The sequence below is a fragment of the Pelmatolapia mariae genome, linkage group LG7 (assembly GCF_036321145.2).
Source record: "Pelmatolapia mariae isolate MD_Pm_ZW linkage group LG7, Pm_UMD_F_2, whole genome shotgun sequence".
Lineage (NCBI taxonomy): Eukaryota > Metazoa > Chordata > Actinopteri > Cichliformes > Cichlidae > Pelmatolapia > Pelmatolapia mariae.
Window position 1 is genome coordinate 15742647 of NC_086233.1, and position 18332 is coordinate 15760978.

Sequence of the window (18332 nt, forward strand, 5' to 3'; positions counted from 1 at the left end):
GTAACATTTTATTAACTTAGTAAAAGAAGAGGTTTTTCCTGCCTTGGGACTTATATGAGAGACAGCATCACACAACTCAATTTTAGATTAGATTATAAAAGAATATATTAAAAAACCATTTGCACAATGTTTTGTCGCAATAATCTTAATGTCTTAATAAAAGAATGATTCAACTGTTTTCATGTTAAGGAAATAACACACTGTAAGATTCATTGAAAATACTCTTCTTTAACTAGGGAAAACCAGTATGACTAACAATAAAAACAAATGTAACATGATCTTGCTTCTCAGGTCAGAACACAACACAACACTGTTGTATATGCATGGCTGGAAAAGTATTAGCCTTGCCAGCTGATCTGAGACAAACTGAGCCAGCTAGAAAGATCAGATCATCCCGCCGCTATCTTCATTGAGCACAACAGAGCTATAGAGCAGGAAAGAGGGAGGAAAAGGAGGGGGATTTTGACTTATTCATAGCATCTCCCAATCAGCTGCAAACACATTGGACTGCACTGACACTCATTAGTTTCTGCTCCACTTCCCCTTTGGGTGCCTTTATCCTCATTACATCTATATGAGATACTGAAGCCTGCTAAACAAAAAAGTTCCCACTGTCACACATTTCAATAAAGCAAAGGAAGCATCAGTTTCAAATTGGGGGTGTTGGCTGGGGTGGGGGTGGGAGATCGAGGGGGTGTGTCTGGGCATTTTTCCATTCCCCTTTACTTTTCATTCAGAAAGCAACATTGCCATTGGTGCCACTGTGGGTTTAGGCAATCACCTGCAAATGAGGAAATACTTAAATGTATCAGTTCATATATTGAGATCTAAAACTTTATGCAGAAGTTCCTGAAGTCCTATTGAGCATACAGTTAAGTTTGATTAATAAATATGAGATACATCACGAGAGTACATTTGGCAAACGATTAGCAATGGGTAGCTTTGACTTTCTCACACTAATCTCTTCCTGCTCTAACCTACATTTTTCAATTCAAATAAAACAGTGGACCCTCAAACCCTTCCTCAGAAAAACCATTTATATATTTATGTTCTGTAAAGCTTTGTCAAGATATTATAGGAAGCACTATAACAGTATCCAGTAGTACAATAAAAAGTTTACTGTCTCACAAACTGTCTCACTTCCCCATTAAACTTACAGAGGGCAGTTCTTTGGGAAGTCAATCACACAGCCAGAGCCCATTTACAGAGACACTTGTTTGTTTTGTTTACTGTGGAAATAATATCATTAGATCTGACTGCTGGTCTAATTGAGTATTTCCAATATCAATTTCTCTGTGACTTGCCCACACCACACAGTTTCCTCTGTTATCAGCCTAAGGAGAACTAACCCAAAATCAAATTTAACAGGTCCTCAGCCTGCTGTCAAATATGACACTGTGACCGAACACAAGGATTTGAGGATGCACTGCTGGTTAATTAGTGTGTGCTTAACTGGCAAAAAAGAACAACTAAAATTGTAGCTGGACATATGACACTGTAGGCAGACTATAGTGTATAGGGGTCAGTGGTCAAGGTCAGCCTCTGCTGTGTGCTTAAATAATGAAATAGTGAGGTGTTTGGAACCCATACATTGAGTTTCTCTCATTTCCAAATGTTGCCTGTGCAAACAAATAAAACTGAGTTTCACATTATTGATATCTCATCTGAGGCCGAGCAGTTAGGTCATCATATCAGAATTTGTTAACTGTACATTATCAAAATACAGATGTGTACAGTTAATATAGATATAAATAGATCAAAAACAATAATTCTGTAGTATTTGTAAGCAGGTGAGTCATTACTGTATTACCATTACCATTCCATTACATGATTCATAAACAAGACAAACTGTATTCTATTCACAATACTGACAGTGCGCATTAGTTTATCTTTAATACCCAGCTGTGGCACAAGAAACATAATAAGTGATAATATATGCACTACTCTGAATATTAATTAGGGAGAAAGAAGCGATAACATTAAGTCATTTGAGCTGCATGAGCTGTATACCCAATGAGTTGCAGTGTATCCCGATTCAATGTTGAGAAAACTTTAGATTATATGTGGAAGCTATTTGGCAACATACAGTGAATAATTTAGAGAAGCCTAAATTGGTCATTTGGGAGAAGTCCCTAATTAAAGTTACAAAACCAACGTGATTAGCTGAGAAAGAGGTGTGCAAAAGAAACACATTCTACCACCAAGTAAGGATTACTGGAGAAAAACTCATGAGAAACTATAAGTGTATAATTTCTTTCTTTTTCTGTCTTCATGCATTGCAGCATTACTCATTCATGAATATGAATGTGACAAGCTGCAAAGAGCCTTATCGGGTTATCAAGCCTCACAAAAAAATCTCAGTGAGTTTATTTTGAAAGGGTACACAACATTTGATTTTCCTCCAAATAATTGCATATATTAACCATTTTTAATAGTGTCTAATACTTTTGTATGCCTTGAAATCGACCAATCGTTAATCCTTATATCATACTTTTCTAGAGCATTAATATTTCAGCGTCTTGTGTGGAAGATATATTTAATGCATGACACTAGCCGTACAGCTTCCTCAACCAAACGCAAAGGATCTTATCATATGCAGACATTCTGAAAACAATGTGTTGCTCTGCCTACTGCACATCAGTTATACTGTACATTATAAAGGCAGCTTATGGCAATAATACCAAGCTTATCTGTAGCTATTATTACAACAGACCATGCCTGGCAGGACTTACTTCTAAGAACCTCTTTCTTTCCTCTTTTCCATTTGGTAAACAAACCCCTTTCAAAATGTTTCCATTACACAAGTTCCTCTACAAAGAATGTCACATTTTCACACCACTAAGAAGTCTGATGCCATTTTTTTCCCCCATATATTTTTAGGGCAACTTGGAGAATTTAATGGTTAGGTACCAATGACTAAAGATGCATTTTACTTTATAAACATACCTGTGCTGATTAACACCAAGACTGAATGAGGCAGAAATACGCTGTGCTAACTGGGTCAAAGAAGCAGAGAAATCATTGGGGGAGAGGCTGAATACACAGATGTATTTAAAGCCAACACACCAGCATGCCAAATGGTATGCAAATTTACACTTTTCACACATAACAAGTCAATACACAGACTCACTGAACTTATTATGGACCATCCATCCACTCTCTGAGAAGCCTACATTCTACTTTATAGGCTATTCATTAAATATTGATGTCTAGAGGCATTGCATTACTTCTCATTTTATTAAGCCAGCTTTTAACAACCCCTGGGCATCCGACCAAGGGGGAAAAAAAAGAAGAAATCCATAAATGTAGACTATATATGCTATGTTGCCACTGTCCCAAAGTCCTTCCTTAGGATGTCAAAATAAGGTGCCCAAAGGGGAATAAAACTAAAATCTTTCTTAAACGCTTTGATGCATCTTCAGTGGCAATCATAACAAATTAGCCAATTCTATATTAGTCTAGAGTTAATTTTGAAGTGTTTTTTATACAGCCAGAGCTAGGTCAGTTAGACTGAAAAGCTGGCATAAATTATAAATATCAGCTCGGGACATCCCTAGTCTTAATATAGCCTGTTCCACATCAAATTAGCTGCTTCAGTTACTGTATGAAGAGCATGTCACAGATAACACTCTCTCCAATTAATCCCATGCAATCATCAGCACAGACATGCACATCCCCATAAAATTCATCCTCTACCATGTTTGAAAAAGAAACATCTGCAGCTATAGTCTCTTTCACTGTCATCCTCTAATTCTGCAGAAGTATGATAACAGTTTAACCACAACTGGCTCACATAAGGTAGCACGAATCCCATGATCTTGCATTGTTACGTGACTGCACTTCTAACCTCAAACATGTGGTCCGTACTTTCAATCAAATCAACCATTTTTGTCCCACTCTGGTACAAGCTTTCGCGTGCTTTTCTTGCATTTCTTGGCAGAAAAAAACCCAACAATAACAACAACAACAAAACACTGGTCTTTTCAGGGATTCACAGTTATCCTGGAAAACTGCAAAGGCCCAAAGGCTGATGGTCATAAAACAAAAAATCTAAACCAAAACAAAACACATACATATGTGACCCACATGAAAAATAGAAAGCGGTTCGTCTCCCTGTCAATCACGTCTAAAGTAAAATGAACACACAGATGACATTTAACACTCTGGCTGTAGGACTCCTATAGGTTTAACTTCAGCTTCCACATGGAAAACATTTCTATAATCCATAACAGTGAAGGTGCCTCTGGATAATGCAATAGCAAAACAAAACAGCTGTTGATACCAACAATAATTTCAACAAATTACTGGAATGAAGTTCATCACTACTATGTTGTGATGAACATGTTTTAACTGGTCTTATTGGGATTGCTGCAAAGTAAAGGCCCCGCTATGTTACAAAAAATAAGTTCTAAAAGGATGGAACACAACTAGCCTCGCACCACTTACCATGAAAACATTTTTTAATACACCAAGACAACCAGCTCGTGATGTGTGCTATCAACTCTTCTGCACTGTTACCATTTCTAAAACATTAACTGAAATGAAAAAAATAATAAATTACTTAATTTTTATAAGCAAAATGTTCCAAGCAAGAGAGTGAGGAACAGAAAAATCTAAACATTTTCTCTCTGACCTGACTTTACAATTATCATCTTATCATCCACAACTAGGAACTTTCTTCTTTCAACAACTTATTTTCTAAACCCAACAGGCTTACACTTTTTCATTTGTATGCATTTTAGTGAGAGAAGAGCCATGTAACTACCCCACAGAGATCAATTAGAACTTTCTCAAGGATTTCTGAAGAAGACAGAAACTACCTCCATCCTGCTCAAGTGACTACATGTTTAAACACCAGGAACACACACACACGCACACACACACGCACACACACACACAAAGAAAAAAAACAACATCTGTATAGCAACTTCTTGGGGTGCTATGAGTTTTAGGCTAGATCAATAAGAGTTATGCTTTGGAGTGTATTAGCAATTTTGCAAGTGGTGTACACAGCCCATATTAGAGAAATTTTCACAGCTGGTTACAGTTAGTCACACAGAAGCCCATCACCATAGCAACTTCAACCGCTGCTTAGCTGACACAGGTGGAAACAATTGACAACTGATGGGTCATTAGTCATTTGAATTTCATCATGTGATTGGGGGATCTGAAACCACCAATTTAAACTAATTTATCCATCTGTCAGTGTCCTTGTCTTTGTTTTTAAATCAGCAAGCTTTAAATTGCCAAAGTTTCACAATTAAAGTCTAACATTTACTTTTTTCGTCATTTTAGGTTGTAAGCATTACCCCTTTCTTCCTTCAGCTTTTTCATCCAACCTAACAACGACTTCTACATAAATTGCATGAACTAGTTTAAAAATATTTACATATTGATCTAATATTACAATCCCAAAACTTAACTGGTTTCTAACACTGTTTTCAACACATCTCTGCAATGATGCCACTGATTCCCACATCAGAGTTTCCACCACAAAACCTACAGGCTGCTAAGAGTGCAGTTGCTCAGATAGAACGGCAGAACTGAGTGTGTGTAGTTTCACTCACAGGAGGAGAGAAGTGTGAGACGGAGAGAGACGGACGCTCATTTCTAATTTCCGCATTCAAGGTAAGATGTTTCTATACCACAAGGCGAGCACTTCATATTTAACCTCTTTTACAAAACAGCAATGACTTATTTGTCAGGCCTGTTTATGAGCTGAACAGGTAAAACATTAAGTCAAATTTTAGACAAGTTCTTTAGTAACTTTTCTATGTCTAAAAATGGTCAAGTGGACTTTTAATACACTGGAGAAATCCTTGCACATGCTGACAAAGTATTCCCTGCATTCTGTTATTTCACAAAACGCCTGAAGACATGGGACAAGTACAAGAGCACTGAATCAATCAATATAGTCTGCATGTAAATGAATGATGAGGAATGTGAAAACACTTCTCTGGTAACCACTACAAACACAGTTTAGATTAAGGAAAGTTATTTCCCCTCAACTCTACCAAAAATACTCTACATTTCTAACATGATGACTCAGTCACCTGCCAGGAGCAATTTATTAGAGACACAACATAAATTCTACCAAATTCACACAGGAAAGTCTGTCACAGCAAAGATCAGCTAATTTCCTAACGTGGTAAACACTTCTCACAAGGTGTCTCACTATTTGCAGTCGTCGATCAGCCACCAACTCGTCAACAACATCACATGCACAGTTAGTCACCGAACATGTGCTCTTTGGACTAGCACACTACATGTTACCTACTAACAACAAAGGTAGAAATAAGGATACGAGTCAGATCAAGGCTAGACATGCTGAAGAGGAAACGAGCACTTGTATGGTCACAGAAGCAGAAGATTAAGGAGGGGGGAGAAGAAAAAAAAAAAGGTTTCCTACGTGGTATAAAGCGTCATCAGAAAAGACACACCTTAAGATCCAGTGACAATGAAAAGCACCATGTTACGTACTTGTTTAACAGCCAACACCAGATGTAAACAAAAATAGATAAGCCTGTACAGCCACTTTTCCATCAGTTGATATACCGCTGACTGTGAGTTTAGCAGGATCACTCATTGTTTAAGAAAAGCTTTTAACGTGATATACCCATAAGTAAACCAGACTCTGTTAAGAACATGAAGTCAAACAGTTTAGAGCTGTTTCGAAAGAAAAAAAAGATAGTTTTGAACTAGTGTACTTACTAAAGGATATCCAATTCAACATACATAGAGATATGGAAGAATTTCACAGCTAAACCAACAATGATTTGTGGATTAGCACTTATGCCAACATGTCTGTGTTTCTTATCTTTATTATACACCAGTTTTACTGCTTTTGGCAGTGTCTTGTCTCCAACTGCCACAACAAACTTTTAGGCAAGTGGAACAACACTTCTTTGACACCAGTGCGAGAAAAGAACAGTAAAGGAAAGAGTCTTTGTTACAGTGAACCTTATCTTCAGTTCTAGATAAGGTCTGTTGTAAATGATCACATGAGGAACTTGATAACCAAAATACCATGACAGGCCTTCAATACCTCCATGAAACCAGTGTACTGTAAGAATACTATACACACTTCTGTTAGTGATATACAAAATACTCAATACACAGCTTTTCCCGATGAGTGGAACTGTGTCTACAAGAATACAAAATTAGTGTACACAAACACCTTTGGGAAAACATCCAAAATTCTGGCAATTCTCTGCTTACACTATATATACTTTGAGTCAGTTTCATTACCAATACCTGAATAATCTTCTCCAAACAGCTGAATATCAGCTGGTAGATAAAGGGCCCATAACATTGACAAGCAGGGGAAGATCTTTGTTTACATTTTATTACAGCTGGGAGAGCCTTTGAAGACTGATTTGATAAGGTTTCTGTTTGCTTGACTGACAGCTCTAAATACCTAATTCAACGGTTGAGTTTTAAATCACCCTGGAAGCCATTCATGTGCCAGCCACTGACAACACCTGTGAGATTGAAAAATTCAATTACAAAACACTGTGCCTAAAATGCACATATAGTATTGAAAATGAACGTGTAATTGTTCTGCAATTGTGTATGTATTCGCACAGTTATGGTTGCAGTAGCCTTTGACACCTCCACGCACGTGAATTTTGAGTTTAAATATTACTTTTCATTAAGTGAAAATCTGTTATCATGACATCCATAGTTAGTATCTCAACCTACTACAAAATATTATCTCTGGCAACACTCCACCTGGTTCAGTAAGTTTGTAAAGTTATGTTATGAAATCTAAGATAATCTACACAGATGCATATATATCTCCGATTCACCTCTATAAACTGTACTTTATAGTAAATTACGTTCCAGTAAGAAGTTGACACAATAGCGGATTTAATCCAGGTATCTTACTAACGACGCTCGATCCCGGGCTTATTGCTTGTCTACCTGAGCGTTGCCTTCATGGTGCCCTGAGACTCAACCTGATTGCATCTCCTGACACCATTTCCCAGAGCGGTGAATGACAAACACTAACAACAAGTCGACAGGCTAGGACAGACCTGCTGAAATTCCTCAGAATAGTCCTGAATTCATCCCGGATCTTAATTGGATTAAATTACAGTGGAGTTAAGTGAGGACACTAATCTGATTAATGAAGCGGCGAGAAAATGAAAACGCCAATATGTTGATAAGTACGGCGCGCTAATCCGTCCTATACGGTGTAGGCGCAACAAAAGATGCGAGTGTTGCTATTGCGGTGCAGTTATTAATGGCTGGTTTTAGGAATAGTATCAACACTTATAGACTGACAGCTTTAAATGTACTACACCGCTTTCTAAAGCGAATAAATTAGTGCCAAGCGAGCTACATCGCAAAGAGGCAACAGCATACACAGCTGCTGATGCGAAACCTTCCGAAAACACAGCTGCTCAAGTCTGTTAATACAATCCAAAACCTGTTGTTTTAAACCAACAATGCTCTCACAGCCATTACTAAACTACAAGCACTCAGATAATACATTATCGTATAATTCCACATTTAAAATCAACCGCATTAATGCGAGACTTCAAGTGGGACAACCTGAGAATGGGACCTCAGCGATACAACGATACAGCTAGCGTTAGCATGCTGTGTGGGGCCCCGCAGACAGAAGCAGTAACTTGCGCAAACAAAAGAGACTTACCTGAGTTACTGTCGGGTCAGCGTCTCATTTAATGATATCCAGCTTATGTGCAGGCTGATACTACCCAACAAACACCTTGAGAAGTGGGCATTAGCGGGTTTCACTGATTTGCTTCACGGCAGTTCAATTGGGTCTGGCTAGTGTTAGCAGCTAGCTAATATTGCCTTACTTAGAGAGCAACTCGAAGCTGGCCCAGTGCGTACATTCTCCTCAGCGAGCCTCCCTCAAGTTTAACGTTGTCCCTCTCAGTTGTTTTGAGACATAAAAATATTGCCTTGTGGCACAGCCAGACTAACCGACGACGAAGACAAGAGCAAAAATGGTCCTTAACTGATGCAAATTAATGACACAACATTAAAAAAAATCCAAAATGTCCACTACATTCAGCAAGGAAATACAAAAGGCAAAACTGCGAACCACCTCCGGCACAGCGAAACCTTTTCCTCTAAAGTGTGCCGCACCCAGATGTTTTCGCTCATAATTTCCAGGTCTTTGCTCATTTACAATAGGCGCAGCTCTACAGACTGGAACGAAGCTACATTGAGGCTGTGGGGCACAGCACGAAGCGGCGAGTTTCTTCTCTGCGACCTCCGCGGGTACATGGAGAAAGCTGTCCACCAGTAGTCGCCTTTCCAGCCTCACGGAGCCCCGGGGACGACGCTTTCACTATCTCACCCAGACACTGCTAGTGATTCCGCTTATCTTCCTCTGTGCATTGACTTATTGACACTGTTTTCCCTTTCAAATAGGCTACAGGATATTCACACAGACTGCAAACACGTATACAAACCAGACCGACAAGGTATTTTATTAACCCATTTACATATAACGTACAAAAAAGGTGTTTGTACGGTTTGCAGCAGCCTTCATCGTTCTTGTTATGTCGTGGCGCCCTCTGGCGTAAGTATGTTTTTTGCATTTCTCTGGAAATTTAAATTAAATAGAATAGTATGGCATTTTTTCTAATTATTTTTAATGGAAATTTAAAGATAGCCCAAAGATATATCCATTAAAATAGTCAAGTGCCTTTCAAGCGTAGAATTTTCCCCATAATGTTTGAAACTTAAAAACAGGTGTGTTCAATGTAAAAGGCTTGAACAGTCTAACTTCTGGTGTTAACCCTCTAAACGACTTAATGAAGTTGTCCGGCCACCAAGAGTAGGTAGCTGATAAATGTAATATTATGAGGCAGTAGAAAGAAACAGTTGAAAAGAGGGTTTTAACTATATTGTGAATCTAGTAAGGGTATGTTAGCTTCTATGCTTGGATACCTGTAACTAAACCGTGCTGTTAGTATTTTTGTACCATTGACATAATATCTGATCACTGCGTTGAAGGAAATTCTGACATGTCACAGCATAAGTGATGGCATAAGTAATGAAATTAATGATGACAATGTATGTTTCGAAAAAGAACTACTGTGGAAACCAGATTATTCATATTCTTTAATATAAAGAAATGTCCATTCTTCATTGCACGAGTGTCAAACATAAGGCCCAGGGGCCAGAATCGGCGGCAAGGACTCCAATTCTGCCCACTGGATGACTTTGGAAAATGTGAAGGGGGGCTTAAATTATGGACATGCGTTCTACAGCAATTCCTACTTATAAATGATTCCACCATGATTATCCATACAACACCAAAGTAATTATGTAAAAGAAAAACAATTAAATGACAGAAAAGTAGTTCCCATTTTTTCAGTATCTACAATAGAAATGTTTTTTTCAATGGGTTCATAGTAAGACAAAATAAAGAGAAACAGATCATTTTCTCTGAACTAACAAAAGCTTTCTGCTTTATAATTACAGGACAGTCCTGGCAATGAGCAACCAGAACCTTTTCTGTAATTTTATACATTTCTTACCATTTAAGCCCAAAGAATTGTGCTGGCAGATGCCTTTTATTTACTACGGCACAATTCTTTTATCATGTAGATATAAAAATGAGACGAACTGTTGAAACTGCACTTCTTGTTCATATATGAAGATATCTGATGGATTTAATGTGTAGTTAAACTTCTTTACCCTGACAGAGAGTTTCACTGGTCTGGCCCACTTAAGATCAAATGAAGTTGTATGTGGCCCTCGATATAAAATGAGTTTGACATCCCTGGTTTATTGTTTTAGTAACACCTCTACCAGGACGAATTAAAAAGGCTGTAAAATACACTGAACATGTCATGACGAGGCCCTGTCATGATCTACTGTACATTTAAACAAAGGCAGACAGAACTCTAGCATGAAATCCTGAAGATAGTAATAATACCCTATTTCTCAACTGAAATGTACCTGCATCCAGATATAATATAATAATGACAAAAACAGTTAAAGACCACATCAGTTTACATTGATGCTTCTTGTGAGTTAACCAGTCCTTTGCATTGGAAGAAGGCATCCTGACACGGCGCACGTCCGAGGAAGGTTTTCACCATGTCCATCCCATCCACAGAGCCCCCAGCTTCCAGTATCACTCTTCTGTACTCTTTTCCAACCTGTGTTCAGGGCATAAATGCACATATAAAGACAGTTTCAAGGAAAATAAGACACATCATTAGAGTGAAATGTTCAACCAGAAAACCAACCTTTGGATTCATAATGCCTTCCTTTTTAAAACGACTGAAGAAAATGTCCATTGAGTAGACTTCACTCCACAGATAGCTATAGTACTGACCATCATATCCACCAGCTAAGTGGCTAAAACTGGCTGTCATGTTGGTTCCTGCAGAGAGCAGATCTTTGTTACAAATCACTAATACAAACTCCAAAAAAGAAAAATGATATTTTCTATGTGCTTCATACAAAAAAATGAATACAAACTACTAATGCCCACAGTGGACTGTTTATTATAAAATGTAAATCCTCATCACTGATAGAAAGCTTAATGCAATAATTTCTCAAATATATTCTAAATAGCTGAAGCTAAAGCTGACCTGGTGTAGCAGGAATACCCAGGATGTCCTGGCAGTGCTTTGCAAACACCTCAGCAGTGTCTGCACGTGGGCTGGTGTGAAGTGACTGGTCCACCTTACTAAGGACTACCTGACGTAGGTTCATAAGCCCTGAAGTGAACACATTAACAGAGACTCTTCACTTACACATAAATGTTACACAGACTTTTTTGTGCAAAGTTTCAGTGTCTGACCAGTGTTAGCAACTCTGGAGGCAATCAGTTTGTCGAGCAGCTCGTCTGGGATGGGGGTACCATCTTTGTAGTGACGGGACATTCTTCTCAGAGGCTCTTTTTCCCAAACCCAGTTCTCAAGCATTTGAGAGGGCACCTCCACAAAGTCTGTCTCCACCATTGTTCCGCTGAATTCTGAAAAAGCAGTCTGACGCATACACAGAAAAACTCATTCTTATTCATAAGCACACAGTATACAAATATCACTAACTTCCTGACTGAATATAGCAACTTACATTTGAGCAGATTTCGTGCATGACATGACCAAACTCATGAAAATAGGTCTCTACTTCATGGTGTTGGAGGAGAGAAGGACAACCTTTCCTGGGCTTGGTGAAGTTTGCCACCATGGCTGCAACCGGTAGCTTGCGCTTTCCATCAGGGCCTCTGCAGCCAGGCTGGAGCCCAAAGCAACCTGCATGGCCATATTTTCCTTCCCTGGTGAAATGTCATAGTCAGGCTGAAGTCTATCACACATATCAAGAGCTCTAGTCAATGTTAGTGAGCTCACACTTCATAAAAACATCAAACACAGGATCTTGTCTTGTCTCTGAAAAAAATGACACATAATCTACCTTGGATGCAGATCCAGGTAGAACTGACCAATCTCCTCCCCTGTTTCAGTGTCCCGGGCTGAGTACAGCTTGACATTTTCATGCCACACGTCAGCCTGTTCCACATGTGTGAATGTGAGACCCAGCAGCTCCTGGTAGATACCAAACAGCCCTTCTGTCACCACATAAAGAGGGAAATACTCGATTAGTTTGTCCTTGTCCACAGCAAACTTGCGCTGCTCCACTTGATTCATGTAGTAGGGCAAGTCCCAGGCATTAATCTTCTCATCAAACTGGTAGCCCTTCATCAGGCACTCCCTCTTCTTCAGCGCAAGAATGTATTTCCTCTCTTTGATTCCCACGGGCTTCAGTGTTTCATGGAACTTGTCTATAAAGGCAGAAAAAGAAAAACTCCTTAGTCGGAATGTGAAGCATGCAATTTTTTTGAACCTTTTGCTGTCTACTTTCTTATCTTCTTTTTAAAGCCCAAATCAAACTAACTCCCTTTGCACACTCAAAAAAAGAATATGAAAGTTGAGCATTTTTGTAGAGGAAATCTGTTTTAAATCTGCACATGCTGAATATTCAAAATTTGTTTTTGCATTGAATACTATTTCTGCGGCTCTGGGTTCCTGTGTGATATTTTTTGAGTTTTGGTTCCTGTTTTGATTCTATTTATGTCATTTCTTATGTTTCTTTTCTTCTTCTTTCTGTAGTATCCCACTGCTCCCTTGGCTTTGTCTCTCTGTTAGTTCCCTTGTCTTTGTAGTTTACACTTCCTGTTTTTACTGTGGGAAAAACCTTTCCTTGTGCCTCTTGTACTTTAACCCTTTGCTTTTGTTACTATTCTATGATTTATTCTTACTCAGCATCTCTCTGTGCGTGTATACAGTCTTGTCTTTTTCCTTTGTTGGATTGGAATTTTCGTGCTTCTTGTGGTCCTTTTGTGAGCTCTGGTTTGTTTTACTTTTTGAGATTAAAGACATGCTTTTAGTTGTTCAACCTGATTACAGCTGTTGATTACACTACTAATTATAAAAAACTGATGTTGTGTAATTTGTCATTAGTAACTGATTACATTTCACCTTGCATGTTATGTGACTGCGTGTGGAGTTGCACAGCCATTCATCTGTCCTATTGAGTTTCTTTTCCTACTTTAAGGCAGTTATCAGGAGGCGGGAGAGCTCATCTTAAATGACAGGGAATGTTTGCATGTGGATGTGTGTGCCAGCGAGGTCAGATGTCAAAGAGACCATACCCAGAAAGTCAGACACGTTGCTTGCATTTTTAGCCATGTTAATCTCCAGCACATACTCAGCATGGCTACCGTAACCAAGTAAGTGTGCAGCCTTCGCCCGCAGCTGTATCAACTCTTCTAAGATTGCCGTGTTTACCTGGGGGAAAAAAAACGAGAGACGCGGATCAGTTAAATCATTTAATTAGGCTTATTAAAATGAATGATAATGTTTAGGGTTTCCAGCCTGAGTTGATTCTGTGACACATTTGGTAACCAGCAGTAATATGTGGTTTCACCGAGCAGGTTCTCTGGGCTGCAACTTCAGCCCTCTAAAGACATGGGATATGCAAAATTGCTTGTTTCATTAATGTGCTAAAGTGACAGCAATCGCTGATTGTATCCTTGTATGTCATTTAGACATACGAGCAGGTGACAAATTAAAGGAAAAAGCTTCCCAATGTGGCTTGAGTAGCTACCACAACAACACCAGGGCCTGTTGTTTTTATATCACACATTTTCTCATTTCACCTGCACATGTGTATGGATCCATAGCTGTCCAACATCAACGTGACATGTAGTTATTTAATTTTTTTAAACTGGAGTGTTTATTGAACCTTCAGAAAACTAAAAAAAAAAAAGAAAAAGTTTGTATCATTTTTGGTATATCCAGCATTATTCCTCATAGTATGCTTATCCTCTACACTGCAGACTTCTCCATCAACTCCCCACGCTGCCACCTACAGAAGTTCTCTGTTCTCTACCTGCTGAGGCGGCTGAGGTCATTTGGAGTCCAGGGAGCGCTTTTAAAGACCTTCTATGACTCTGTGGTGGCATCTGTCATTTTTTACAGTGTGGTATGTTGGAGCAGCGGTTTATCGGCAGCTGAAAGGAAGAGGTTGGATAAACTCATCAGGAAGGCCAGCTCTGTTCTGGGATGCACCCTGGACCCAGTGCAGGTGGTGGGAGACAGAAGGACTCTGGCCAAAATAACATCTCTGATGGACAGAGTCTCCCACCCCATGCATGTAAATGTTGCTGAACTGCAGAGCTCCTTCAGTGACAGACTGCTGCATCCTAGATGCATGAAGGAGCGTTTCCGCAGGTCCTTCCTCCCTGCAGCTGTCAGACTGTACAATCAGAACTGCTCCCAACAAACATAGATGTTTACATCAGCACTGTAACTGCAATAAGTTAATTAACCGAGTTGCACTACAACCTGGTTTGCCTCTTATCTGTAGTTATTTTTATTTAATTTAATAACTGTACAATACTCTGTATATAGTAACCATTGTCCTTAATGTAAATATTTAAGAAAAATTGTGTATGTTTCTGTTCTGTGTCCTGTGTACTGTTTGTTTGTATATGTGTCTTTTTGCTGCTGTTACAACCAAATTTCCCCTTGTGGGACAATTAAAGGATTATTCTATTCTATTCTATTCTATTCTAATCAAACAAAAACCTATAAGTGGCCAAAGATCAGATTGTTAGAGGTCTTAGAAACTCATATATCAAATATGATCCGCTTGGCGTTACAGGGTATAAATATTAATCATCAGCCTGCGGTTTACCTCTTTACACCTGCTGTTAAAAGCCATTTCCATCTTTCTCCTTGTTTCAGGATTATGGCACCTCTTCATCAGTGGATAGTAATGGGGATATTCCAGGGTCACTTTATACTGTCCTTCAGCCGTCTTATCCAGTCCACTGAGAAAAGTGGCAGCTAGCCCACCTGAGCAAGTATGGCACAAGAGAATCAGTGAATACGGTTAAAGCCTGGCTCTCAAGGCAGCGTTTCATGAGTTTCACCTATCAAGCTCACCTAATTCGTGCTCAGAGAAAATAAGAAATTTGCTCTCCTCGTTCAGATTCTTGTTAAACTCGATGGAGAGTTCACTGATGAGCTTGGAAGTTCTTTTTATTTCCTTAGGAGAGAGAACACAGAGCGAAAGACATCACAGAGATTTTAATTTTTTACTGTCTAATAAGATAAGCAAAGATTTACAGGCACTTTCTATGTGATTCTATTTGCTTACTTCTTCTTTTCAATTATGAAACACTCTGGAATTAATCTCTAAACTCCTTTAACCTGTAACTTTAACAAACGACTTCCATAGTAATAATCAGATCACACATTACATTACCTCTTGTACAGCTTTAGACAGGTGCAATCCTTTCCTCTGGCCCAGTGAAACAAGTCTGTCCAGGAATCTTTTTTCCTCAGCTGAAAGGTTGTCTTTCTGTTTATTCTACCAAAACACAATCATAACACTAAACATCTTCTCATACAGGTAGAATAGCAGGCATTCTGCTAAATTTATTCACCTATTTATATATTGCATGCCAGGGAGCCAGCACAGCATGAAATAACATATGGCACTGGCTGCCACTGTTCAGATGAGATTACATTTCGTTTCCAGGCTAATAAGAACCAGTAGTCCTTGCGCCTCTATGATCTGTTGGCCTCTGGCTGACATGAAGTGTGAAAATAGTTTAAGATTTTCATAAATGCAGCCAATCCTCACACATTAGCCTTTTATGATTAAGACTGCTTTAACACGTCACAAAAGTCCTCACTTTACTTGAAGTGAATGTGGCTCGAGTCGTACCTGCAAGGCAGTGATTCGTTTGAACACATCTTCCCGCATGTTTATCTCCACGTCCAACTCAGACAGTCTCTTGTCAGCTTCGGTGCTCGCTGATCGAAGCTCCTTAGAAGGACAAACATACTGAGGGAAGGCGAGAACGTGGCGTGATGCTAAGGGAGCAAAGCAAAAAAAAAAAAAAAGCGACGGTGAACGTTACAAAAATAACAGAATAATAAAAAACAACAACAAGAACAACATTTTATGCAAGAATTCAAATCCATGGATAGGTTGGTCTCTATTCAGCTCAAAGCCTTTGTATTCCTTCCTAATGAAGACAAAAAATAGAAGAGAATACCTAAATTAGATTTCTGATAATGGTACACACTTTAAGGGCGTAAAATATTCCAATATCAATTAATTTTTAAAAAAATGTGTAAACACATATACACGCCAGAGTGACGTAGTAGCTCATCAGGGTCATGATCAATCACAGTTTGCATGTTACTGCCTGTAAAACCACAAACGTGACCTTGACTTTGAGCACAGATTGGGTGAAGCTCTATTAGCTGATCATTGCATGTAACTTTGATTAAATTACGATCAATACTGTGGGAGGAGTAATCATTCATGTGAGCTATGGATGGATGGATGGATGGATGGATGCCTCACCATGACATAAACTCATCAGCCCTTGGATAGGAAATGTCACTAATTAGTTAGGAAGTGTAACAGGAAGACCCTACTTGACTCCACACCACAGTCTGCTCAGGTGTGATGCTACTCTTATGCTGCAGACAGTGCTACGAGTAATGTAAGCAAAGAAACTGCTGCAAGAACTAAATAATTTTCACATGTGCAGCATAACTCTCTGTGATATCACCGATACCTGATACATTTCACCTGATACAGAGTCCGTGTAATGTGCGGTACCTTGCACGTTGAATTATATGTAAATATATATATATATATGTATATGTACTTGTCTGGGATCATTTTCCCTGTAAAGATGGAGCCACACTGACTGATTCAGTTGAAAGTGAAGGGATCAGGGAACATGCTCTCCATAGTCCTAGCATAGCTTACTGATGTTATTAACATATGGTTAGCTTGTGTATACTCATTAGTGGGATTCAAACATTGTTGGGTTTGTTGGTTTCATGGAATTGTAAACCAGAATACACCAGTAGACTTACATGCATAATCCATCTTAGCATTAGCCAAGGTCATCAGGGTGTTTTCAACAGAGACATCTTCTATATTTAGGGATCCAACGTCGTCATAGACCTTCTTTACTCTGGCAATCAAGCTGTCTGTCATAGTCCTGATCTCATCTGGAGACAGGTCCCACCTCAGTGTGCTCCTTACATGTCCTGCCTGAGAGCAGTCTCTGGCAGACAGCACTGACCCACGAGCGATGGTCATTCTCAGGAGAGGTTTACAAACCCTGTAAGAAAATCGGACCTTTTAATACCCACCGCCCCCCCCCAAAACGTACAATATTTTCTGTTGCTCCATAGTCAAGAAACCGATCAGCTAGGAATAGGTGGTATTAATGTAAGCACTATTTTCATGGACACACTCGACACACTTCTTTCCATGCTATAACCGGTGATGTTTTTCCCTCATGGTTCATCCATCAGTGTAGAGTTTCATGCCATGGCAGTGCGAGCGGAAGCCTTTCAAACGAAGTTCATAAAAGCGTGGAATAACTGTCAAGCAGCCAAAACGTACAAAAACAGCTCAGTTATCCTTAAAGTGCCAATAAGCAGGAGATGTCACTTTGTCACTTTAAATTATTTTTAGTTGTGGACAGGTGTCCGTGGAAGCAGAAGACACTGCAATTAGCAATTTAAAGTTGTTGAACGTAGTTCACCAATCTGTCACACATACGTAATAAACAACCTCAATTTAGTGGACTAGTCCATAGTGGACTATTATGCTATAGCATACCTGAAATGTGCTCGGCAAACTATAGCTGTTAGCAGATACATGCCAGCAGTATCGTGCGATTTCTTTCAGCAAAAAAAATAATTACATAAAAATAAAATTAACCCGTTTCTTCCTCCCTTACTATGGCTCAGTCCCTGTAGTCGCAGCAAAGACCGGTATCTCTCCCC

The 18332-nt window shown here is 39.1% G+C and overlaps 2 protein-coding genes across 6 annotated transcripts in view; both read right to left on the bottom strand.

Annotated features, from left to right (window-relative positions):
- erbin (erbb2 interacting protein) overlaps positions 1-9345 on the bottom strand; it is a 45672-nt gene extending 36327 nt beyond the window's left edge. The window contains exon 1 of one of the 4 annotated variants that reach the window (XM_063478103.1): positions 8660-9343. The gene's annotated coding sequence lies outside the window, so the exon portion shown is untranslated. Of the gene's footprint in view, positions 1-8659 lie in introns of all 4 variants that reach the window. The other 3 variants (XM_063478102.1, XM_063478104.1, XM_063478105.1) reach the window with 3 other exon arrangements.
- A 750-nt stretch (positions 9346-10095) lies between these two features.
- Positions 10096-18332, bottom strand: nln (neurolysin (metallopeptidase M3 family)). 2 transcript variants are annotated; one of them, XM_063478107.1, is made up of 13 exons: positions 18287-18332; positions 17409-17659; positions 16237-16385; positions 15772-15876; positions 15450-15552; positions 15199-15359; positions 13652-13787; positions 12415-12781; positions 12076-12277; positions 11801-11987; positions 11589-11717; positions 11241-11377; positions 10096-11150 (listed from the first exon to the last, which is right to left on the bottom strand). In XM_063478107.1, the coding sequence occupies exons 2-13, from the start codon at positions 17635-17637 to the stop codon at positions 11001-11003; spliced, it is 2055 nt and encodes a 684-aa protein (XP_063334177.1). In that variant the 5' UTR covers positions 17638-17659; positions 18287-18332; the 3' UTR covers positions 10096-11000. The 2 variants fall into 2 exon arrangements, with proteins under 2 accessions (XP_063334177.1, XP_063334176.1); XM_063478106.1 differs by having other exon boundaries at positions 18166-18327.

Coding starts and splice junctions, on each gene's coding strand:
- nln (XM_063478106.1), bottom strand. CDS start 18,206: ATGTATCTGCTAACAGCTATAGTTTGCCGAGCACATTTCAG. Junction 15,553..15,771: donor TGTCTAAAGCTGTACAAGAG/GTAATGTAATGT, acceptor CTCTCTCCTAAG/GAAATAAAAAGAACTTCCAA. Junction 11,718..11,800: donor CTCCAGAGTTGCTAACACTG/GTCAGACACTGA, acceptor TGTTCACTTCAG/GGCTTATGAACCTACGTCAG.